Raw genomic sequence first — 26,291 nt, 5'->3', positions numbered from 1 at the left:
TTGCTAGATATATGTTAGAAAGTCAGGTTTAGAGTAGTTAAAAGACTTGCAAAAGATTTTAGGAAATCAGAAGGAGGCTTCTAAACCAGATTTCCTGGCTTGAGGCTGTGTTTTCAGACCACCCACAAAAATTAATTGTTCATTAAAGACCTAAAAATAGACCTTTTAACAATTTTACTGTAAAGATGAAAAGCATGGAAAGAAATAGGTAAGAACACATGTTCCATTAAATTTTTTATTTTATAAGAAAACCAAAGAGCAAAATATAATTTTAAATAAGTAAATATACTCTTGTTTTGTAATTACATTATACTCTAAAGCAGATAATGTTATGATAAGCTAACCATTTTATAATTTTCCATATAATAATTTCTACTCAAGATAGGATGTGGGCACAAGCAGTAAGTATATTATATAACTGAGATCATGATTTTTAAAAATCATAGTTTATCAGCTTAAAAATGTTGCTGTGAAGCTATTCAAGAGCGTATGAAATGAAAGCTTTGAACAAAAATGAAATAAAAGACCAAAGTAGTCAGATAATTGTGCTTTTGAATGTTTCACAAGGTATTTTTAGCCGCAATTGTTTACACTTTGCAAAATGGTCAACCCATTGAATGTGGAGCCAGAAATATAAAAAGGAACTTAGCATTTCTTTAGTCATTTTCAAACTGGTCCAGGAAGGGGGAGAAGCTGGTTTCCACATAGCTCATATCTTCATTCTGAGCAATACTCCTTTTATTTGGGTTTCCAAATAAAGATACAGGAATTCCAAAGATTTCCTTTGAAGAAAGAGTTTGATAGCTCAAAACAGTTAAAGACCACTGGTGCTTCTACTTCTTCACTTAGATGTGAGAAAAATAAGGCTGAGAGGGGTTAGATATATATGAATCTAACATTAATTGCCTTATTATATAGCAAGGCATCATCAAGCTTACTGATATTACCCTCTAACAGCAGCTCTCTATATAAAATTGACATAGTGGGCATATTATAGAATTGCTACTTTGTTCAAAGCATGGTTTTCATTTAAAAAGAAAAGAGGAAAAATAATTATTTACTTGGATTTCTTTCTTTGAAACTACTTCCTGTGCTAGTCATCAATAAGTGTATCAAATAGCATTATGAAACATCACAGTAATTGGCATTTTACTTTTCTTTTTAAACTTCCTTAAAAATTTTTAATGTTTATTTATTCTTGAGAGAGAAACAGAGCATGAGGGGGGAAGGGGCCAGAGAGAGAGGGTGGCACAGAATTTGAAGTCGGCTCCAGGCTCTGAGCTGTCAGCACAGAGCCTGATGGGCTCAAACTCACAGACCGCGAGATCATGACCTGAGCCAAAGTTGGATGCTTAACCATCTGAGCCACCCAGGTGCCCCAGCATTTTACCTTTAAACAAAGTAATTTTCTCTTCAGAACAGAGAGAGCAAATGGAAACACTATTTTGTTGAAATGCTGAGAAGCTTAAATTAATAGTTATTTAACAACCAAGTAAAAGCACTTGAAGGTATTTGTGACTCATTGCCTTTAGGCTAAAATCTAACACTGTTCTATAGGGGCCTGATTTTTGGTGATTTGTTCATGCAGATGAAGATGAATTATTTCATATGTTCTCACTGAAAACATTAGTAGATAATAATTTGTTTCCATTCTGAGGTATCGTCTTTTTTCTTGTCAAAATAATCTAGTGATACCCATGTAGATTAGCTACTTACTACCAGCCAACTAACAGGCTTCCGTGAAGGTGGAGCCAGAATTTATTTGATGTGCTACTTCTTAAAGGAATATACATACAATTTTATGCTCATTAAATCAGCAAAATTAAACAATTTCTTATAATCCACAAATACTGGCTCAGTTGGCAATGAAACTAAAATATTCATACGCTGCTTATTACCATTCTGGAAAGAATTTTGGTAATATATGCCAATAGCCACAAAAATTCTGAAACTTACTCTTGAGAATTTATTCCAAGGAAATAATTTAAAAGGAGAAAAGAAGAAAGATACTTGGCTATTAAGTTATTCATTACATTATAATAGAAAAGTTGAAGTGAACTAAATCTTCTATAAGGATATGGCTAAATAAGTCATTATAAAATAATTTGAAGCAATTATTATGTAACTGTTATAATTGTAAAGGAAAATGGGAGAAAATATCTTCTCCAGTAACACAAAATGCTGTCCATATTGCGGATGTGATAGAGCAGAGATAGGAATTCATTCGATGACTTTTCAGGGAAGATGATGGGATAGAGCTTAACAGTAACTGAGTCTAAGTCTACAGTACAGTAATTTTTTTTCCTGGTAATAAACTATTCCCTTTAATTAAATTAATCTCTGGTTCTTTCTGAACACATTATGCTACACAGTAGGCCTGACAAACACCCTTCACTAGACTCAAGAATAAATAAGTTCTCTTCAACTAACTTGGTGAGTAGTTTATTCTCAAATGAACAGAATAGACTTGAGACCATTTCCACTAATGGGACTCTACAGACAGAAAATGTTCATGGGGCATCTAGATGGAGGGATCCACCTTACAGGATTTGGCTCCACTAAAAATAAAGAATCTAAGGGGAAAATGGGTGATGGGCATGGAGGAGGGCATGTGTTGAGATGAGCACTGGGTGTTATATGGAAACCAACTTGACAATAAACTATACTAAAATAAATAAGTAAAGAATCTAGCCCATTATAGCACTAAATGTCTTCCACGTTGAAGTGGCTACTTCTATAACAGCTAAGTCTTCCCTCATAGAAGCCAATAGTTCCCAGTCTAAGTGAACACCATTACCTCCTCCACAGGTTGCTGAGCAAGGAAAGAAATCTGTCTCCCTCCATCGGTGGATGATAGGCTGATAGAAGATGAACTGGACTGTGCTGTCAGCTGGTCCCGAGTTGTGGATCTGCAGGAGACAATAGCAAAGAGAGAAACTAGTATGACAAAGAGGTGCTTTCTTGATTCCTTGCAGCTCTAGACAAGAATGTGTAGTAACACAGATGGTGTTAGGCTGCATTGGGAGAGAAGTGGCTATAGCGATATCATCAATCCCACCAATCAACCATAGGCCATCACTACCATCACTTTCTTAGTTCTTTCGCCACAGAACAAGGGGTAGCAATGTCTCAGCTTGTGATTCTAGTACGATCTTTTCCCAAGCCACTTATTCCCTTTCCCTCCTTTACTTCCAACTTTTCTGGTGTAACAGAAAAAATTACGGCTATTTTTTATTTTTATGTATGTATATGTGTGAATTTATAATGTAGGTTCAGAAATAGAAAATTTGTTCTGAGAAAATTATAAATGCCATACACTGCAAAAAAAAAATGAGATACTATCCTTGGTTAAGAAAAAAACATTAGGGGCACTTGGGTGACTCAGTTGGTTAAGCATCCAACTTCAGCTCAGGTCATGATCTCATGGTTTGTGAGTTCAAGCCCCACACCAGGCTCTCTGCTGTAAGCACAGGGCCTGCGTCAGATCATCTGTCCTCTCTCTCTCTGCTCCCCCTGCCACCTCTCTGTCATTCTCAAAAATAAATAAACATTTAAAAAATTTAAAAAAGAGGGGCGCATGGGTGGCTTAGTCGGTTAAGCGTCCGACTTTCGCTTAGGTCATGATCTCGCGGTTCGTGGGTTCAAGCCCCGCGTCGGGCTCTGTGTTGACTGCCAGCTCAGAGCCTGGAGCCTGTTTCAGTCTGTGACTCCCTCTCTCTCTGACCCTCCCCTGTTCACGCTGTCTCTCTCTCTCTCTCCTAGAGATAAATAAAACATTAAAAAAAAAAATTAAAAAAAAATTTAAAAAAGAAAAGAAAAAAATTAAAGAATTAAATGGCTCTGCCCACCCAGAGACATACATGGTGTTTCCTGGCAATTTATACTCATACATTTTCATGTGCAGAATTACCAGTTGGAAGCTTGCTAAAATGCTAATTCCTAAGCTCTTGTCCAGAGATCCAAGCAATGCAAACATTGATAGTCCAAGTACCAAACTTTAAAAAACACCAACTTCGATTATAAAAGCATTTACTTTGAATACAACATGTGCTCATGGAAATGACAACTCCTTTGTTTTTCAAAGGGGGAAGCGAAGCGATAATTCTTTAATAGTTCTTAAAAGTATAAGGTTGAGAAAACATACTTAAACTGAAGGAGCGATGCCTTGATTTCATGAAGACATAATAATGTATCATATAACATTGAGACAGTTGGGCAAGGCTTGGGCTATTTGTTAAAATAAAGCAAGTTCAACGGACAAACAAAGAGGGCCACCTCTTACTTCAAGACAGTAGAGGAGCACATCAGGTGGTCTAAGTCTTTGTTACTGTTTTCAAGTTTTACTGAGGTCCCAGTTGCCCTTTACCTTGGATAAATTGATGGATTTAGCCTTCAGATTTTTATTTTTTTAAAATTTTTAATGTTTTATTTATTTCTGAGAGAGAGAAAGAGAGAGAGAGAGAGATAGCGTGAGCAGGGGAGGGTCAGAGAGAGAGGGAGATACAGAATCTCAAACAGGCTCCAGGCTCTGAGCTGGCTGTGAGCACAGAGCCCAATGCGGGGCTTGAACCCACAAACCGCTAGATCATGACCTGAGCCGAAGTTGGACACTTAACCGACTGAGCCACCCAGGCACCCCAGCCTTCAAATTTTTAAAAAAGACAGCCTATTTTTCCACTACTGAGTTGAACACTGGATTAAACATCTAGGAACACTGAAAAAACAGGGAGTAGGTGTTAACCCCCCGGACCAGTTTTTGGACTTCAGATGGAAATATTGGACATGTTCTTTGGATAATCTGCAAGAGCTGGAAAGGAGAAAGAAGAAAGGGAGAAAACTACAGAATATTTCATTTTATGCTGGAATTCCGACCCATGGAACATCGGAGTCTTTCCTAATTAGAATAAGCAGTGATACAATTCCCTACTTTAAAGCAAAAACAGCTGAAGCAATACAGTGTCTTTCACAAAAGGGAAGCATGGCTTACAGATTAATATTTTTCAATCCTATGTGTCAGATACAGGATACCTAACTGCTTGCTTGGGGATGTAGTATTAATCACTTTGGAAAGCTTTTTTTTTTGTTTTTGGTTGTTTTTTTGTTTTCAGCTCACAAAAGACTAGAGCTCTCTTGGGATGTGTGGTTTCCATGGTGGGAAGGTACTAAAAGAGGACTCTCATTTGAACACCAGCTCTGTGAAAAAATAAAGACCAGAAGATTTATTTAGGCTTAGAGAGATGGATTGTTTTGCAGAGGTCCCTTTTGGGATGCTTGAAATTAAACAAAATCCTAGGAAAGTGGAGGAAAAAACAAACATGAGGGGGATATAACATCAAAATCCTTAGAGAAACTGTGTTCTAGAAAATCTGTACAGCGTCTGGGCTCAGTTTTTGATCTGGTTAGAAAGGCAAAAAGATGGAATAGGTAAAAATTTCAGCTTTCTAAAAGTTATCAGTGAAAGTACCTTATGCCCTGAGAGTAAGGAATGAATGTGAAGATGTTTTGGTGTTAAGACGGAGGGTTAGTGAAGACTACGTTGAAGCAAAGAAAACAAGAAAAGTGGAAAGAATATTGCTCCTAATGGGTCCCATGAAATTGATGTACAATAAGCATGAATGCTGAAAATGCATGCCTAATTTTAAAAAGAGATTGGAAGTGAACAGAGATGCTGTTATTTCAAACGGATAAAACCAATCATGTATCCAGACCTCTCACCACATAATCTGAATGATTCCTTCCACATCAATAATGTTCCTGGTTCTCTCTTACCTATAGGTACCTTCTTCTTTTAATAACAGCCAACAACTGGGGCTGCTGGGTGGCTCAGTTGGTTAAGGGTCCGACTTTGGTTCAGGTCATGATCTCACGTGGTTTGAGCTCCATGTCGACCTGTGTGCTGACAGCGCAGAGCCCGAAGCCTGCTTCGAGTTCTGAGTTCTGTTTCCCTCTCTCTCTGCCTCTTGCCCTGCCCCTGCTCAAACTCTGTCTCTCTCTCTCAAAAATAAATAAACATTAAATAAATTTTTTTAAATAACAGTCAAGAACTACCACAGCAACCAGCACTTATTACATTCCTACCTAATGCAAGGTACATTTTATTTGTATGAAGTCTAATCTTAGAACTACTCGTATTATCTTCTACATTTACGTTATAATGAGAGATATGAGTTTCAGAGAGATGAAGTGGTTTACTCAAGGCTACACAGGTAGGGCATAGCAGAGCTGGGATTTGAATTCATGTGTGCCTCGGCTTGAAAGCTGCCATTCCCTTCATGGTACAGAGCAAATTTGTTAGTTACTGTTAGTGTTGTAAAGATATAGGTATTTATTTTTAGTGGTGTCTTTGTATTGCTCTTCTCAGTACCTTCTTAATTTTTCATTTTAAAGTAGGAAAAATATAGTTAAAATAAAAAGAAGAGGCTAACCTGATGTCTAACTTTGATGGACGAATTGTTTCTTATATAAATGAGCTGCCATGTTCCTTTTTTCTGGTTTTATTAATTCTGGGCATCTGCGACCTCTGTTATCATTAGCTCTGGAGCTTTACAAACCCTAAATCCTCAGACATCAGGTTCTTGTTCTCAAGAGTATGTTGAAAGCTTCAGTTTGACACATTAGGATTTTGTTTTAGGGAGCTAAACACATCTGGCATATGTAATTTTGGCCTCCTTAAGTTAATAAGGAAAAAGAATGTTCTGAACCAAGCTTTTCTTCCTATAATTACAATGATTCAGTGTTTCTAATTTAAGGACTTCTCATACTGAAAGGAAAGGAGAAGACAAAAACTGGTCACCTTCCATAGCAACTGACTGCACTGTCATGAAAAAGCCACAAGGCAGGACACGTGTGTGGGGGTAATGGATGAACACAGGTCCATGTAAAATCAAGGATACATTTCAAACACATGAAAGACATCATCAAGTACACAAAGGATCCCTCAGTTGATGCACTATGAAATGCCACATCTTTTTCTTCTCTGTTGGTTAAAGGGTAATTTATGAGTCTTTGCTGTTCCCTTCCTATGTTCTTTTCTCTCAATGATGTTGTAGAAAGGTATGCCTCAGATGAGCCGGGAAGGGGTTGGTCGTCAGGAGTCTCCCTATCCTCCTTGGCTGCTGAATTATTCACAAGATTATGCTCAAGACTGTTCAAAAACATATTAGGTCATTGTTTCTGCCTAATACTCTTAACTAATGCAAATAGAAATCACAACTTTTCTACCGCTTTGGTGGCTTAGGTACTCCTCACTTTTCTGTATCACATTCTTCCAAAATTTCTAAAATGGGTACAAACTGAGCAGGTACAGCCACACCTTAGCTGTGTTCCCAAATAGAGCTGAGTTGGAAGTTCTAATGAAGGATGTACCCATGACTGCAAAAGACGCTCTTCTGTCATTTTCTCTCTTTGGGGCTGCAGTTTCAGAAGGATGTGCATGGCATGATCAGGAAGAAATACAAAGGCCCAAACAAAGACAGTGGCAGCAAGGATGGAGGTGAAAGAATAGTCTTGGGATGGTATGAAGGTGGAACTGACGAAGAGTGTTGTCTAGCTAGGGGCATATAGGAGAAGGGGAAATCAGTGCAAGTCAAAGTTTTCTGATGTGTCTGGGTAAAGAGCATATTATTCCACAAGATAAGAAATAAAGAAGATTAGGAAGGTTTCTTCTAAGGAAGATTAGATTAGAGCTAGACAAGTCCCGTTCTGGCTATCCAGCTGTGTTGGTTGTGTCAATGGGAGATCCAAGCAGTGATATGAAAAAGGAAGCTAGATAGATGACGTGCATCAGCAATACTCTGAACTACTGGGATGTGAATAATATTATTCACATATTATTATCACTATTATTAGCTGTTATTGAATCCAATTCTATATTTTTAGTATGTATTTTAACTCTTACAAGGCCACCAGGGAAATTAATATAATGGCGTAATATAAATGGCGTATTCAACAGCACTCTATGGGTTTCAAAAAATAAAGACATCTTTCAACATTGTACTGTATTTGCACATTTAAATGGAATGATTTAACTATCAACATCATTTCTATTGTGAACTATCTCTGTTGGTTTCTAGCTTCTGGTTCACATGAATGGAGCTGGCATCTGGACTGGATTAAACAGAGCTACCACGCAGATGGGACAGAGAACAGTGCTCTGGAACCCTTCTTCCATCCAACCTCACTGTCTATCACATTTTCCTATATGCATTCTTACTTCCAGGTGCCACAGGGTCATCAAGCCTTAGCTTAAATCAAATGTCCTCTGGCTCCAGGTCCCATGATGAAAAATTTATGGAGTCCTGGACACATTACAAGTTTTACAGCTTTACAGCTGAAATCCTTCAGGTCCTTCTGACCTACTGAAAGAAAAAATATGTTTTATTTTATTGTGATTCCCCAACATTCTTCTAGTGTGTACATTTCTCCTACAGAATGTATATGTTGCTTCCAGCAATGTGTTTTATATTACCTTGAAGAGTAGGGAAGCTCTGATAGAAGGAAACATCTTGGGTTTTTTTTGCCATTACAAGAGAAAATAGAACTTGTAATTGGAGGTATGACCAAGTGTTTGGATCATTAGTTTGTCTTTCTCTTTGAGAATATTTTATAAGTCAACAACTATATCCTAATTTGTTTTAAAAACACTTTATAGCCTCCAACTAATGATGTGTTGGTCTTTGGGTCTTTTTATTAAAAGATAACCATATATACACACCTAAGAATTTCCTTAAGTCTTGAAAAATATATGTTCTTGAAAAGTCCAGGAAATATATGTTCTTGAAAAGTTGATGTACCTCAACAACCTTGAATTAAACATTTCCTGGGCGATAGGATTCCCAAATCGATGCCCAAACCCAAATTCTCTCTCTCTCTTCAGGAGATTATAAATAACAGTTTGGATATGATTTCAAAAACTAAAGTCACTTACCTTGACAATGAAATCTGCTGTGAGTGGTCCAGTCATTCTTAGAATCTCTTTGTCTGGAAATTTCTGGAAGTCCACACTAGAATTATCCACAAGAAAGGTGCCTGTCGAGCTGAGACTGTTTTCACCTTTAGCCCCCTGCAGGGTTTTGGTTTCCAGATCTACATAATCAAACAGATTTGAAGAAAAGAAAGAAGTTCCCAGGGCTACCATATGCAAGCACATCTCATAAAACAGTCTACAGCTATGAAAGGAGAACTATTCCCCTTTATATGGCTGACACAGTCGACATTGTGATATAAACAAAGTTTATGGGCACCTCTAGATCACAGATGAGTTTATGTTGCAAATGAAATCATTTTAAAACTCATTGGCCAGGCATTCAAGGCTTTCTATCAAAAGATCTTTGACTCCCTGGATGACCTCATTTGGGTACTCCACTTTATCACAATCCTATTCCTTTCGTTAAACCAACTCCCATACATAGCTTACTGATTCTGGTCTCTATGGCTCTCTGTCTAGAATACCCTCCACTTTTCTTTTTCATATGTGAGATCGAGGGTACTCTCCGAGTTCCCCTCAGCATCTGTGTGACTTTATATTCACACATTACATTGTGTTTATTTGTACCATCTGGTTTCTTATCACATGTGTGCTGTTGTGCACGATGAAGAAACTATAGTAATGAGGATGAGGAAGTCCCATTCTTTTTCGTTCTTTCTCTTTTTATAATCCTGTTTAGTACCTAATATAGCATTATGCACATATATAATATTTTAAGTGCTTAAGAGGGAAAGGGGAACTTCTTGATTCCTGGAGAATTCCAAACTGAATTTGGCCAATGATAAAGCCTATGAAACATCTTTGGTTGTAGGAAATCAGAGCAAGCTGAGGATTATGGTAATTATGCTGTGTATTTCAGGGCGATTAAATTCTCAAGTGATTGAAAAATGACTTAGAATAACTTTCCACTCTATGAAGAGAGACAGACTAAGTCTAATGGTTTCTAAAACTTGCGTAAGAGCCCTTGGTTTTGGCAGAGGTTCTTTGGCAGGAGGATAGAGTGCCAGGTGAGGGTCTGGGTCTCCTACCCCACATTCAACAAGAATGACTCCCTTTTACCATGTTTTACAGATTGGGCTTCTGGGACAATTTTAGCATCTCTGGAGGTATTGATGTACCTATACTAAATCATTATAAGTGTTGTCTACTTCAGGCTGGAATAACAACAGGTGAAGAATGTTGGAGTCCAATGAAATGCCCACGACCCTCAGATGAAGTCTTTGTAGCCCTTTGATTGGAGTAGGTTAGGCTCCATCCCTCTGCCCCAGAGGAGAGAGAGGCCCTCACATAAGGCACATCAAAGGAGAACTGGAGGGGAAACCACAGCTGTTGTCATCAGAGGAAAGCCAACAGCATGAGATCTCCTTCTTCTAGTCTTCATTCCTTAAGCTGCCTTACATGTATGTGCACTAATTTGTAGAAATATCTTCAAGACAGAAACCAAATTAGTTTTGGAAAGATCCTAGGGGTCCAAGCCTGATTTGAACATCTGATTTAATTTCCTCACCAGGCCTCCCAGCTGTACTTCTCAAGGTACTTCTGATTAAAGATAAGCTGTGGCTCAACCCAACTGCCTCGTCTTGTTCTGAATTGGCCCTAAAGATTTAAGGTTGGTCCTATATTAAGACCGGTTTCTGGGAGTTAAGTGCAAAGGGTTGCAAAAGAAACATGAGGTCATTTATTCATATATTCATTTTGCATTATATTATATACCAAACAAATACATACCAGATACCAAAACAAAACAACAAGTTCCTAAGGTATGTATATGCTGTCAACACTATGTCTGTTGGGTGATAAAAGCAAATTCCATTTTTCTTTACATCATTTATAAATTTCATCTGTAGCTTTACCTATTGAATTTTTAGGATAATTAAACCAAACAAGGCTAATTATTTACTTCTTAGTGATCACATAATCAGGAAAACTGGGAGGTTAATACATTCTTAAAAAATGAATTTCTTCTTAAATATATTCTTTTGGGTTCTTTCTTCTGCATTGAGGAGTCAGTCTCCCACTTGGTGATGATCTCTGACTGGATGTTTTATTCTGAGCAGGCCTGTCACTGCTCAGAAAAATACTATTTTTGAGTGGGGTTGTTACATGAGCAGTTACCTCTGTCCAATTCTCCAGGGGAAAAGCAAATCATTTGAATGGTGATAGTGTACACACATATATCATCCCTTGACATGTGAATACTATATTTTTGGGGGTTGTTCAGGGTTAGAAAAAAAACTTGGATCCATATAAGGTGACTTATCAGCATCTTTTGGCTTTGCCTGAACTGTACCTTACTTATTCCTTTCCTTCACATGACCCCTCAAATCCTGCCTCTCCCATGAAATGTATTTATTTTTATTTTTAGAAAGACTATAGTAGACTCTCTGAACTTTCACAGGCTCCAATTTATCTTCCTCTTGTTTGTCTTTCTGGAATGATTTCATTTATAACCCAATTGCCAAAAGATAATGCTTGCTACCTAAATTGGTTTCATAGGCATGTGTGTGGGAGGGGAGAAAGAACAGAAGATGATAGATGGTTCTTAAGGAATCCAGGGATAGTCACAGTGGAGATCAGAAATGCTCACAGGACCAGCTGAGGTGAAGTCTTTCAGTAAAACCGAATTTTGTAGAAAATATAATATAACTTTTATACGCCCTCCCTGTTACTATTCTGCTAGTAATTTTAGGTCTATTTTTAAATAATACTAAATGCTAATAACAAAAAAGAAAAGATACGAATATGTACTCCTGCCTTGCCATCACTGAATATCAGTTCTTTCTAAATTCTAGTAGAGCCATCCTACCTCTTGATCTTTAGGGTTTTGATTACCCTTCCATCCTGAATCCCAATAGCTATCTTTAATATATAAAGGCTTTGTATTGTCTTTAATACATGGGATGTTTAGTTATACCACAATGCTTTTCTTTAAATGCCCCAGGGCTAAGGTTGTTTGATGCTTCTATGTTCCCCTGAACTGATAAGGTAATGGAACATGAGAAAAGAAAGGAAGGCAGGAAGGCAGGAAGGCAGGAAGGAAGGAAGAAAAGGAACGAATGTAGGAGAGGGAGGGAAGGCTGGAAAGAAGTGGTAAAAAGCAAGGCAAGAAAAAGAGATTGATTGGAGAGGAAGAAGAGAATGAGAAATAATATGCACAAAAACATAAACATGAGCTTAACTCATGAACAACCTACTGGGAGCATCTATTTTGTGTTTTTCAGGATGACTGTGGTCAGAGATAATTACCCTGAGGTTTCTGCTATCTCCTCAGGCAGCCAAAAGATAAACAGAAGCACTCAGAATATCATATTATGATAGAGTAGGAAGATTTGCACTTCTGTATTTTAATCTCTTCTGGGAACAAAAAATAATAATGACTAAAATGTCAATACCCAAAGGAAAGCAACTGAGTTTACTTACACAAGTGATCAGGTCCTTTTAAGACAAGGCGAATATGTCTACTTCCATAGGGAATAGCAACCACAGTATCATCAACTAGAGAGAAACAAAGCAATATCTTTAAAGCACATAATTTGATGCACAATGATTGATTGGCTCCTATATAAAGGCACTGACTTATGTACTCCTCAAAATGACAAGTTTTTAAGTGCTTGAGATATGAACACCAATATTTGGGAATGAAAATTTCCATTTTCTTCAAAATAAAATACACCAATGAAGTTGGTTACTAGATAACTTAAGGTGGATATGGCCTTAATATATTTGATAGATTGAGAAATGAATTTGTAAGTTTTCATTTCTAATTTTATAACCTAGTTTTACATTGCCAAATTTCTCCTATGTCTTTGGACATTACAAAATGAAAATAAATTCTAATGTCCAAAGAATGACTTTATTATATCAAAACCTAGATTTCTTTCTAGCAAAGCAATGATCTTGGATTAGTAGGACACATATGAATAGGAGAAAATATATTTGTTTGCATTTGTTAAATACATTTGGGAAGAAATCATGCCTTCTGTTTCTTTAATATCCTTCACGCTATCTACAGCTATATATACTATATATAGCGAGTGTCTCGGAAATGGTTATGAACCTTTCCCCCCACATACTCTCTCTCTGAAAGTTAAAAAAGAATTTTTTTTTGGCTAAATCACAGATAATTTAGAAATGGATCACTTTCACTCTATCTGTAAATTGAGCCTCAATTCATTGGAAGCAGTCCCCAAATCTACATTTTTTTTTAAAAAAAAACTAAAGGTATATTACATGCACTGCAAATGCACCACAGACATTCTTGCTTGTGACATTTGTGACAACAATACCTCACATTTTCATGCCACTGAAGAGTTTCACTTACACCTAAATTATACTATTTACACCTTCACCTAAAATTTGGAACATAGGCAAAGGGGATGCTACCATCCCCATTTTATGATGAAGAAATGAAGTCTCTGAGAACTATAATGAGTAGCCCATGGTGAAAAAATAGGAGAGCGTTCCAGAAGACAAGGGGGAAAGTAGGTATTTTTAAATTCACCAGCATATTCAGAAGCTCTGTGGGATTCTCTGTTACACATGTATTTTTCTAATATTAAATATTATCATACTCTTTGGAAAAATTTAGTTTCATAAGAGTTATATGAAAAGGTACCATTTTTCTGAAACTTAACATCATATTGTCTTTAAGAGAATTTGATTTCAGTAAATGATCTCAGAAGTTCTCTAATTTCTCTGATTCTTAGTTTCCTCATTTGTAAAACCGGAAAAATGACACTTCCCTTATAATATTATTGTGAAAAGATATTGATATTGATATCAATATATAGCATGGAACACAGGAGGCATTTTATAAATATTACTTTCCTTCTTCTATTCCAAATCTCCTTAAGAACAGGAACTGAGAGACTGTTTATTTTTACTATGTTTTTAAACCCTCCAAGGTCCCACACATAGCTAGTTGAATGAGAATGACGAATCATGTGCTCTCAATTCTTTTCCTAAAGAGGTTACATTTATCAAGCCCTCTACCATATTGAACATTCTACTCACACTGCAACCTTCTAGCTGTTTTTAATGTCATACATTGTTGAAGAAAAGGCTGAATTTCAGATAGCCAAGGGTTTGTGGCATATAAGAAAAAGAAAACACGTAAGGGGAATATAGAAAAGGAACAAAAAATGTTCAGTCTGGGCCCATAGAGCTTTAAATGCCTTGCATAAAGACATGGATTTTTAAGTTTACAAAAGAAACTCAAAGCAGTTAAAACAATGCGATTTCTGGAAATAGAAAGGCTTTGTTTATCCACAGGTCAAATAAAGTGCAAGTAAAAGGGAAGCTTTCTGTTCGTCCCTGCAATGCTCAGCGGCAGTCTTCTGACCTACACACAACTCAGGCGGCCTCCCTCTTGTTCTGCTGAGAAGCGACTCACATTCCACATGCTGGGGCATTAACCCCAGCTTCTGGCTGATACGTTAACTTTTGTATGCTCCCCAAGGAAAAAGGGGAGAAACCCAGAGGGTTGTTGGGGGAAGAGGCTATGACGGAGACTGCACTTGCCTCGTCAAAGAGAACTAGGGAGCAACTCAAGCTGGCACAAACTTGAGAGTCAGCAGCACATGATACAAGAGGTATGAAGAGTCACACATAGTCTATTCTTCTTTGGTTCTGTAAAGGGCTGATGGACACCCGAAAGCTCATCAGGCAATGAAATAAATTCATTATTTATTCCACAAATATTTTTTCAGTGTCTCCTAGTGTCAGGCCCCATGCTAGGTACCAGAGATTCAGTGAGAAAAAGGTAAGCAAAGCAGCAGCCCCACAAAATGGTCCCAGAAGGCGGGACCTGAGACAAACTCTGGAAAGCTGCCACATGCTATACCCTGCTCATGGAAATTCACAAAGCACATGGATTTCTTAGAAGCCCTGAACCAAAGAACCTCATTTCGTTCTATTTAATCCAGTGTGTCCCCACAGTGTTTACCCAGGGAAGTTTTTATATTTATTATCTATTAACACTGGTTGATACATCTCAAAATATAATTTAAGAAATGGTGATCTTAATTTGACAAAAGATAGGAAAAAAATTAATTGCATATGTTGCATGTTGATACAAAGCCACTCTTTGAGTTGTATATCTATTAGTAATAGTCTTGTTGAAGGATAAATTCACAATGATTTGGGTTTAGGGAATTCTTCTATTTGGCATCTATTACAGTACTGAGCACAGAGTGGTGTTTAAGATATTTGTCTGGCTTCATCACCTCCCTACTTACTGTTCAATTCATTAGGTTTGGCTGGTGAGGCAAGTGGCTACATCCTCTCTCACTGTGATTCACAGTGAGTGATTCATCTGGGTGCCCTCTTCTACAAAAGCACACTGCTCTATGATCAAGTGCATCTGCCCTAATCTATTCTGGCTTTGTTGACAAAACTATGATGCTAATCTTTAGGACATATTTCTAGGTTATTAATCAGCAGTTCTAGAAGACCTACTTCAGAGATCAGATAACCTCTTTCTCAATTAAATTGCTAAGCTTTCCCTGGAAATCATAAATGCTGTCATTTCACAACTATGGGCTGCAAACGCCCTTTCTCAAGAAAATTGTTCTCAAAGACTGTACCTAAAACATTTCCTCAAAAATCATAGCTATATGTGTATTCCACATCTTCTGTAGAGTATTTTTGATTTGTTTTTTCAATCTTATCATATGTGGATTTTTCTCTGTGATTCATTGCTGTATCAGAGAAAGCTGATAATGATAATTTTTGAAGAGGCAGAGTTTCCTATTCTGATATTTGAATTTGCCTTATTTTTAGACCTGTTGATATATCTATGTTTTTAAAGAGTTTTCCCTGTAAGTTTATGTGACTGGTCATTTTTTTTTTTTTTAACAAAAGAGTCATTGTTAAAGCAGTTGGCTACCTATAGAAATTGTATATATAGTAGTAGCCTTCCAATCTTAAGGAAGTTTTAATAGTATATTTTTTTTTATCTTCATGCCAACTTTATTACTCTTAAAATATAGCCAATAAAATAAGTGAAGCTGAGCATTTAAGCCTTTCAAAATTCCCCCCTGAGGTTATCAGTAATTACACAATGGAAGACACAGAGCCAGCACAGGAAACAAGATGCGTCCCGCTGGACTGTTGGGAATTTCATCCTTGCAGTTGCCTAGGCCAAAATCTTTGGAGCCATCCTTGACTTCATATTTTATCTAATCAATTAGAAAGTCCTATTGCCCTAAGAGTCAAAATACCATATTTCATTGATTCTAAGAAGAACAGCCTTCCACATCTTAATATATGTGAAATCAGAATCCATCCCATGATCAACAGTGCATTATATTCTTTCTCATCGAGGCAGTATTCCTGCCTTAGTTACCTTTGCCTGCACAGTTGCTAATACCAAAACAATCAGTAGCAAACTTGCAAAAAAGGGTGTCAGCAGCTTGGAAGAAGATTTTAAGATAATAGTGGAACACACTTAGTTTTTTGGAACTAAACAGTTATGGGATTTGTAGGGAGATGAGGAATCAGAAGTACTTAATAACACTGCCAGAGTGCAGTCAAAAGCCAGAAAGCTCTATACAATTACAAACCTGAATTAAGAACCCAGCATTAAAACTTCTGGTTACTGGGTGCCTGGCTGGCTCAGTTGTTGAGCATCTGACTTCAGCTCAGGTCATGATCTCATGGTTCATGAGTTTGAGTTTCACATCAGGTAAGCATAAGCCTCCTTTTGGGTGAGCCCCAAACTCCCCCCACCCACCTCTTTCTCAAAAAAAAAAAAAAAAAAAAAAGACTTCTGGTTCCTGACAAGATTGAATAACAGCACCCGAACTTAATTTTCTGCCTGGAAACAACCAAAAAGTCAGAAAACAATATAAAACTGTGGTTTTCAAGACACTGGATATCAGGTAAATAAGGGCAGCAATCCCTGAGAATCAGGAAACAAGATAGGTGAGCCTTGACATTACCCCAGCTTACTGCTTTGAAAGACTTTCCAGGCTGCCGCTCAGGAGATGGGAATTCCATACCCGAGGATTCCCTGAGCTTAGGAGACAAAGCTGAGAATCAAAAAAGATCAGTGGCTAGAGTCTGAATGACAGATTATCAGAGAGAAAAGAGTGACACAGAGACAATTCTGGAGATTTAAGAGCATTCTCCCATCATGCTGTATACCTCAAACTTGTACAATGATATATGTCAATCATTTCTCAATAAAACTGGGAAAAATATTTACATGTCATACTAATGATATATAATATTATATACTGAAAAATAGTGTCTTTGGATAACCAGCAGCATAACCATGCTAATCAGGACATGGGTATAATAAGCTACCTGAGGCTGGGGAAATAACAGAACAAAAGATTCATAGAGATGAGTATCTGGCATGTATATAGGGCTGGGAATAGTATCTTGTCCCACTAGCCAGGCTAGAAAACTTTATAATTCATGGGCCACTGAACATTCAAAAGGTCTTGCTTTAGTAGCAAGGGACTATTAGCACTAATCAAACATGGCTTGGTCTTGCCAACCAAATTTTAAGACCCCCAAGGATCAAACTGATCCCAAATAACTTCACTGATTCCAGAACAAAACTCGAAAACACATATAGGAATACAAAAATATCTAGTATCCAACAAGATAAAATTTGCAATATCTGGAATCAGGTGAGAAATTACCAGGTTTGCAAAGGAGCCAAAAAATTACAGCCCATACTGAAGGGAAGAATCAATCCATCAAAACACAGGATAGGCATTAAAATATTTACTATAACTTTATTCCATATCTTCAGGAACTTAAGCACGCGTGTGTGTGCGCGCGCGCACGCGCACACACACACACACACACACACACACACACACCCCTACCTACCTCTAGGCCCAGAGAATTTCAATGGTGAATGATGCAAAGCATTTAAAGAAGAAATAACATCAACACTATGCAACCTTTTCTGAAAAACAGAGAAATCACTTCCCAACTCATTGTATGAGGTACCAAAACCAGACAAAGATGGTGTAAGAAAAGGATGCTACAGACAACTATCTCTCATGAGCAGAGATGCAAAAAACCCTCAAACAAAACATTGGCAAATCAAATCCAATGATCTACATAAAGGTAATATACCATGGCCAAGCAGAGTTTATCCCAGGAAAGCAAGGCTGCTTCTTTATTTGAAAATCAATTAATGTTACCCATTACAATAAGTCTAAGGAAGAAAAACCACATGATCACATCATTTGAGGCAGAAAAAACATGACAAAATTCAACATCCATCGATCAAAACAACTCGCAGCAAATTAGGAAGACAAAAGAACTTCCTCAGTGTGATAAATGGTATCTTCAGAAAACCTACTCAAGGGGCACCTGGGTGGCTCAGTCGGTTAAGGTTCCAACTTCGGCTCAGGTCATGATCTCACAGTTTGTGCATTCGAGCCCCATGTTGAGCTCTGTGCTGACAGCTAGCTCAGAGCCTGTAGCCTGTCTTCAGATTCTGTGACTCCCTCTCTCTCTGACCCTCCCCTGCTCATGCTGTCTCTATCTCTCTCTTAAAAATAAATAAAACATTTAAAAAATTAAAAAAAAAAACCCTACTCAATGGCAAGAAACTGAACGCTTTCCCTCTTATGATTGGAAATGAGATAAGGATATCCATTCTTGCTTCTTCTATTTAACATCATATTGAACATCCCTGCCAGGTCAATAAGGCCATAAAAATAAATAAGTGGCTTATGACTTGATAAGGAAGAAGTAAACTATCCTTATTTGTAAAACAACGCGATTGTTTATATAGGAAAACCAAAAACTCTCAGAACTAGCAACGAGTTAGCAAGTTTGCAAAATACACAGCCAACAGACAAAAATAAACTAGCAATATACAATTGGAAATTGAAATAAAATACTAATGCAATAGGGCAAAAAAAAATTCAAAGAGGTACAAATTTAACTAAATATAGATGTGCAAGCTGAAAACCAATAAAGGCTGATGGAAGGAATGAAAAAAAAAAGACCTAAAGAAATGAGTAGCCGTGAAATACTCATAGGCTAAATCCCGCACATACCAATTTATAGAGTTAACAACCCAACTGTCTGTCGACAGGTGAATGGATAAACAAACTGCACATCAATTAAATTACTATACATCAATAAAATAAAATAAACTACTGATGTATGCTACAACATTAATGAATCTCAAAATAATTATGGTGAATGAAAGAAGCCATCTGGAAAATAGCATATATTGTATAATTCCATTTATATGAAATGCAACTAAATCTATAGTGACAAAAAGAAGACCAATGGTTGCCAGGGGACAGGGACAGGAGAGTAGAAGGGAAGAAGTACAAGGGGTATAAGAAAATTTAGGGGATGAAGGATACATTTATGAGCTTGACCACGGAGATGGCTTCACAGATGTAAGCATAAAGTTGAACACTTAAAATATCTAGTTTATTGTATGTCATTTATACCTCAATACAGCTGGTTAAAAAAAATAAAGAGTCCAGTACCAATGGATTTTACTTCTTTTGTGGACTCTTTAAAAATGCTGAATTGAGGCACCTGGGTGGCCCAGTCAGTTAAACATCTGACTTCAGCTCAGTTCATGATCTCACAGTTCATGGGTTCGAGCTCCGCATCGGGCTCTGTGCTGACACCTCAGAGCCTGGAGCCTGTTTCAGATTCTGTCTCTCTCTCTCTCTCTGCCCCTCCCCACCTCAAGTTCTGTCTCTCTCTGTCTCAAAAATAAATAAACATTAAAAAAATTTTTTAAATACTGTATTACAAGTACCCCCATGACTTTTGGCAATTGAGTCCAAAATGATTAAAAAGAAATTTAAATTTGAGAAAAAGTTTTATTTCAGCTTTACCAATTTATTAATTTATTTCAGGTTTTCGGTATGTATGAGTAATACATCGTTTTAAAAAATCCAGATCTCAAGGCGCCTGGGTGGCTCAGTCAGTTGAATGTCTGACTCTTGACTTTGGCTCAGGTCATGATGCCAGGGTTGTGGGACTGAGCCTCCAGTCAGGCTCTGTGCTGAGTTTGGAGCCTGCTTAAGAATCTCTCTCTTTCCGAGCCTAAGNAAAAAAAAAAAAAAACCAAAAAAAAAAAAAAAAAAAAAAAAAAAAGAATCTCTCTTTCCCTCTCCCCTCTCCCACTTCTCTCTGAAATAATTTTTTAAAATGTTAAAAAAAATTAAATCTAAAGTAGATTGTTTAAGAACTATCAAATAAAAACCCTAAGTTGTCAGGAGGCATTGTGTCATAGTTTCTTAATTTTCTTTCTTGCAGTACATAAAATATTGGCACATCTTTTAATCAGTGATATGTCAGATTCAAAGAAATGAAGCATATTCAGAATCAAATCACTTCTTATCACCTCTATCACTGCTACCATGGTCTAAGCTGTCATCATTCCAGGGCTGGCTTATTTTACCAGCCTCCCGACTACTTTGCTTACTGCCATAGTTGGGCCAACGGCAGTATATTCAGAACACAGTAGACAGAAATGCTTTTAAAAATAAAGCAAGCCATTCCTCTGCTCAAAATCTTCTTGTTAATTCTCATCTCCTTCTGACTAAAAGCCACCATCCTTACAAAATCCTACAATATCTGTGCTGTTTTTCAGCCTGTCTCACAACCCTGCTGCTTTCATTATTTCCTCTAGTATTCTTTAAACTTACTTTATTATAGTCACATTAGCTTTTTTACACTTTCAGAAATATGCTGGGGATTTGTCGACCTCAGGACCTTTGTACTTGCTTTTCTCTATGTCTGGAAACCTCTTTCCCTTGACTTTTGCATGATGACCTCGGATCCTGGTTCAGATGCCACCTTATTAGTGAGTTTTTTCCTTACTAAGGTATTTAGTATTGGAACTCTCTCTAACACCCTTGGCTGGCAGCCCATTCCTATCTCCTGTTCTTCCCTGTTTTACTTTTTTTCAAGACTCCTGCCACCATAGGACATATACACATTTTATTTAGTTATTTGTTTTGTCTGTTGTTGTTTTTTTTCTGTCTGTCCCTCAGGAGCCTTAGGATATCCAGGGGATTTCAAAGCACACCAATTCATATGAGAGGTTTGCAAAGCTGGAGATATTAAATTGATAGCAAATAGGCTGGCTTTAGTTCTAAGTATATATTGCATACACTTGGAAAATATGTAACAGGGCACAAGCCAATACAATTTGCAAAAAAAAGTGAGCCTTTAATTTCAAGAATCAAAAGTTAATGTTAGTTAAATGTATTCTTTTTTTTGTTGGGCTGGGGAAGTTGAAAAGAAGTGACCAGCAAAAATGGAAAGACTGAATGCTATCAGCGGGCAACCTTTGCCTTTAAAAAAGGGGAAAATGCGCCTTGATCTCTCTTTCTTGTCTGTATTTTTATTAGGCAATTAGAATGTCTTTCGATACAAAGATGGTTTCTTTCTTATTTGCCAGGAAATGGCAACCATTGGATAAGTCTCTCCTACTTTTCTTTTTTCCTCCTGGCTCTTCCCACCATGGTCTTTCTCCACTCTTCTGTTTTCTCTTTGTTCCCCCAAGGCCTGATAACATTGAAAAAAATCTTGGACATAAGTTCAGAAGAAAATGAGTTCAATGTGGGGAATCCGAGTGCTAGGAGTTCGAAAAGAGCATGTGGCTGGCTTACAGTGCGTTTTGGCAGAGTGCAGGGGAGAGACCTGGCCCAGCTCCCCCAGGCCTTCACGGGTGGAGAACCGCTCACCTGGCCAGCACACTGGGCCCCACAGAGCAGCCTAATCTTCCCTGCCTGTGGGTCACTCGTAGTCTGTAAATATAGGGTGGAAGGTTCTTCTGGGGTGGGGAAAACATAAATGAGGCAGTTTGTTCAGCATCTGCTACACATTGTGGTGAGGTCCATGCATATGTTGGGCTTTACTCAGATAAATCATGTTGTCATGAGGCATCATCAGTGCTCGGGTAAATGAATCAATTGCATTTTGCCATTATGGATAATCATCAGGTTGTGTATTATATAATTTACCTCCTTCTTAGTCGTGAATTTAGCACTTTTCGTTGAAGTATCTATTTGCATACCCAGGGGTGACTTATGGCTCTTAGTTTGCTTCAGTTTGTTCTTTCAGAGCTTCTCCACATTGTTCCAGTGATTCAGGCCCCAGGAGGGTAAGAGGACTATCTATCCAGGCAGAGTGTTTAGGCAGAGGTCACGAATGGGTATGGAGAGAAGATTCCCTACCCCTACCCCTGCTTTACAGCAGTTACTGCACAAAAGTGAGCCATCTCCTTTTTTTGCACCTAGCAGAAACTCCTAGATTCCTAGATAATGAGCATTGATTCAATTACATGACACAAATAATTAGAAAGATTTTAACTCTTCTAGGGTTGGTTTTCTATACAAGTGACTTTTAAAATGTAGCTTCTCCCCCTCCTTCAAATATCCCTCCATGACTTCAGAGATTTACAAAAGAATTATACCAGATAGACTCTGGTTTTCATCTTCCAAATTCTTTAATTTTTCATCTTATAGGAAGAAGCTACCAACATACGAGAGAGAGAAAAAACTCACCTGAATGTACTATATCAATGTCTAACTTACCTCATCCTTCATTCTCTCTGCCAGAGTCTCTCTCCCCCACAGATTCACATTTTTCACTGCCTGCAGGAGTGTTACAATGTAGAGTTCCCTAAGCTGGTACTTTCAATGCTTCTGGTGTTTAAAAGTCCCTAGTCTTTTCCTGACTTCTGGGAATAATTCTTTAGCACACACTGCCTTTTCTTCTTGACCTACAAGTCCATTTAAAGCCACAGACCCCACTAAATGTCAATTGTTTTTTTCCCAGCTAGTCAACAAGCAGAGAGAACAAAACCACATTCAGTAAAGATATTCCTTCTCAGTTCCCAAGCCAGGGGCGACATACGCAAAGATATTCATCAAAGAATTGTTAAAGGATTCTGAATAATGTCAAAATCTGGAGACAGTATATCAAACAAGGTCAGATTATTCTACAAATATATGTCTTAGAGTTCAAGAGATGCTTTATTTCTTTTTTAAAAATGTTTATTTATTTATTTTGAGAGAGAGAGAGAGACAAAGAGAGAATCGTAAGCAGGCTCCATGCTGTCAGCACAGAACCTGATGCAGGGCTCAGTCTCACGAACTGTGAGATCATGACCTGAGCCAAAATCAAGAGTTGGATGCTTAACCACCTAAGCCACCCAGGTACTCCAAGAGCTGCCTTATTTCTAGCTATATCTGATGCAGTACCTAAAGCAGTGACTGTCACAGAGGACATTGTATTGTAAAATGATCTGGATTGTTGTGTGATCTGGATTGTTGTTACCATAGGTATCATGAGAATGTATACCATCTACCCTAGAGAGACCCAGCTGGGCAGACATCTGAGGTACCTTGCCTTGATCCATCTAATTGCCTTCAAATGTCCCACCATAGAAACAGTCAGCAGGTTGTGGGACAGTCCAGCAGAATGAGTAAGTGCTTAGGGTCTGGAATCGGACTCTGGGCTTGAATATTGACTTTACTACTTTATAGTTGTGTGACTCTAGGCAAGTCACATAATCTGTCTAAGTTGCAGCTATCTTATTCATAACCTAAGAATAAGCAACACTTTGCTATATGGTTGTTATAAGGATAAAATGAGATGATCATGCAGAATTCTCAGTGCATATTTTATAATAACCATACATTTACTGTGCCTGTATAGAAAGATTAAGACGCAAGAGCCAATAAATGGCTTCACATAATCGCTGGCCAATATTAATCCTGAAAGAACCTGTGATCACCACCAATCCAAGGTCATTTTTAAAGGAAGACATTGTGATTTCCCAGTGGTAAAAGTGGATTTGTTTAGGTCTGCACACTCTCCCTGCTGTATTCTACCAGGCACACCAGGCTACGTATCAGACAGAGGCTTGGATACAGTCCATCCTCATGTTGGGCAGCAAACTGCATGTCTACGTTTGTAAATAGAGTGTATCCTAATTCACATGTAGCTCACTCCTGCTGCGCCACAAAGGAGAAATTTCCTCCTTGAGGTTGCAATGGGTTACCTGACTTGGTCTACCTACAGTAATACACAAAGCAGGACCATAAAGCTTTCTAAAGTATTTTCAGGTTCATCCTCATTTTGTTGGTGATGTTATTCCCTAGATGCTGAGGAGAGCCAGTATTAAACCAGGGGAGATTAATTAGCCAACAAACCCAAAGATTGCCCCATGTCTGTAGTATCTTACATTTGGCTGAGGAGAGCTGGGATTTATATTGCCCTCGGACCAGTCGGCAGGTGGACCCATCTCCGTTGCAGACTCCACAGTTATCTTCCTTCATGGTGCTTCCCAGCTGGTGATCACAGCCAACAATCTAACAGGAAAGAGAGATGTATAATTCAACCAGGTGGTTACTGTAGGGATCCATTGTGAGGCCCATCATCAACCACTAAATGATTCTCCCTTCACTTTTGAGGAAGCATAAAACATGCTTCCCATAAACGGGAATGAATTCAGCTGGAATTTCAATCAAGCTAAGGAAGAAAATAGGTAAAGATGTTTTCACAGTTTAAATATATAAACACAAGGGTGGGGAGAGAGAAAGAGACAGAGGGAAAGAGATCGGAAGGAGGCAAGGGGAAAGGTGAGGAGGAGAGGAAATCTTCAACTATTGATTATATAGAGTTAATTTAAAAAGTCATTCCCACTGTCAATAATTATGATTCACTAAAATGACAAAAATACAATCATGAAGTAACTGTAGCAGGAAAATGTCATCAATTATTTTCATGTTCCATATGTTCCTTAGACTGTAAAGCAGTGTAAGGGCAGGAGCTTTGTATGTTGGGTCCATTGGAGTACACTGATGTATTCCAAGCAACTAGAATAGTGCTTGGCAAACTATAAGCCCTTAATAGATTTTTGCTGAATGATAAAGAAAATGCTTCCTTTTCTATAGCACTTCAACCAAGCGAATCAATCACAGAATCAGCTGATAGAGCAAGATCATTGTATGTGTGTGTGGTAGGAGAGGAGGGTTGATGTGGTAGGCAGCAGAGATAACTAATACTGAGGCCCTTTGTGCCTGGCCATGTCCTGTACCAGGCACAAATATCTTGTTACTTCTGAGAACAATTATGCGAGGTATCTCTCTATTTTATAGCTGAAGCCATATATCTTGCCAAGGTTACTTTGCTAATGAGTAGCTGAGTTCTAAACACATCTAACAAAACATTTAAACTTAGTCCAAATAAGGCTTACCAAAATCATAAGCACTTATCAAGTATACGGGCAAACTCTTCTGTACTTTTATTCTTTCCTTTCCAGTATTCGAGTTAAAAAATTCAAATCCAAACAGTATCAGGTTGTATCTCTTATATATCAAAAGACTGAATCCACTTCCAAATGACTTCAACTATTGTCTTTGACAAAAATAAAATGAAACTGTAGAGACATTGGAAGGGGCTTCTCTCCAGAAAGTCTCCACAATCCGTTTTATCTTTCAAATATCTGACTGTTAATATGACCTTTCTCTGAGGCTTGATTTCTCTTTTTGTACCTTTAATTAATAATTGCAAACACATGTTTAGGCAAAGGTTTGAGAAATACAATTATTTAGCAATGCATTATGTATGTGCTACATTTTAAAATGTGGTAATGTGTATTTTTTCACACAGGCATACAGGCATCTTTTAGAATAGATGACAAAGCAGTAACTCCTTCAACAATTGTACATTGTTTTGAAATACAAAATTGTCAGGAAAACATACTGCCCAGCATTATGTGGGGAGCAAAGGTGGTTTGGCTCTGTCCTAGGGGTTCATTGTGGTCAGGCTGCAATTCACCTCAATATGTTCACAGGTTGCAGTGAAGTCACTTCAGGATTCAACCAAGGATCATCCATGCAGAGGCGGCACACACTGGCCTGACTTCATTGATATGTTTCTATGGAGCTGCAGTAAAATTATTTTCAAAATTTTTCTGTAGATGAATCCACATAGGAGCTGAGTAATTCTGCATTCACTTGTATTCTGAGCACAGTGCGAAATGCGAGTGCAGCAGAAGTAACTTATTTACTATCTCCACCCTGCCCCCCACCAATCATTTAATCATTTAGCCAACAATGATCAAGATCTACTACGAGCCAGGCACTGCGATAGGAGCAAAATCCAATGGTGAATTTAAGCACAGAAGGGCCTACCCCCCATGGAACTTAGAGACTAGTAGTGAGGGCACGTATTACTCAAATCGTCACATACACAAACTGTAAAATGATAATCATGACACAAACTTATAAAGCACAGATACATGATACCCTAAGAACATCAAATATGGAGACTTTGATCT

At 37.8% G+C, this 26,291-nt stretch overlaps 1 protein-coding gene across 1 annotated transcript in view; it reads right to left on the bottom strand.

The window, feature by feature from the left end:
* The window catches only part of ADAMTSL1 (ADAMTS like 1), a gene marked incomplete at its 5' end in the record, with an annotated part of 912,424 nt that overhangs the window by 235,912 nt on the left and 650,221 nt on the right, over nt 1–26,291 (bottom strand). Inside the window, 4 exons of the mRNA XM_077765085.1 lie at nt 2,798–2,909; nt 8,927–9,084; nt 12,407–12,481; nt 24,192–24,318. Coding sequence (XP_077621211.1) covers nt 2,798–2,909; nt 8,927–9,084; nt 12,407–12,481; nt 24,192–24,318 — 472 coding nt within the window. The remainder of the gene's footprint in view (nt 1–2,797; nt 2,910–8,926; nt 9,085–12,406; nt 12,482–24,191; nt 24,319–26,291) is intronic.

This window comes from Crocuta crocuta, unplaced genomic scaffold, assembly GCF_008692635.1.
Source record: "Crocuta crocuta isolate KB4526 unplaced genomic scaffold, BGI_CrCroc_1.0 scaffold687, whole genome shotgun sequence".
NCBI classification, from domain to species: domain Eukaryota; kingdom Metazoa; phylum Chordata; class Mammalia; order Carnivora; family Hyaenidae; genus Crocuta; species Crocuta crocuta.
This window is presented reverse-complemented; position numbering and strand designations above follow the sequence as displayed.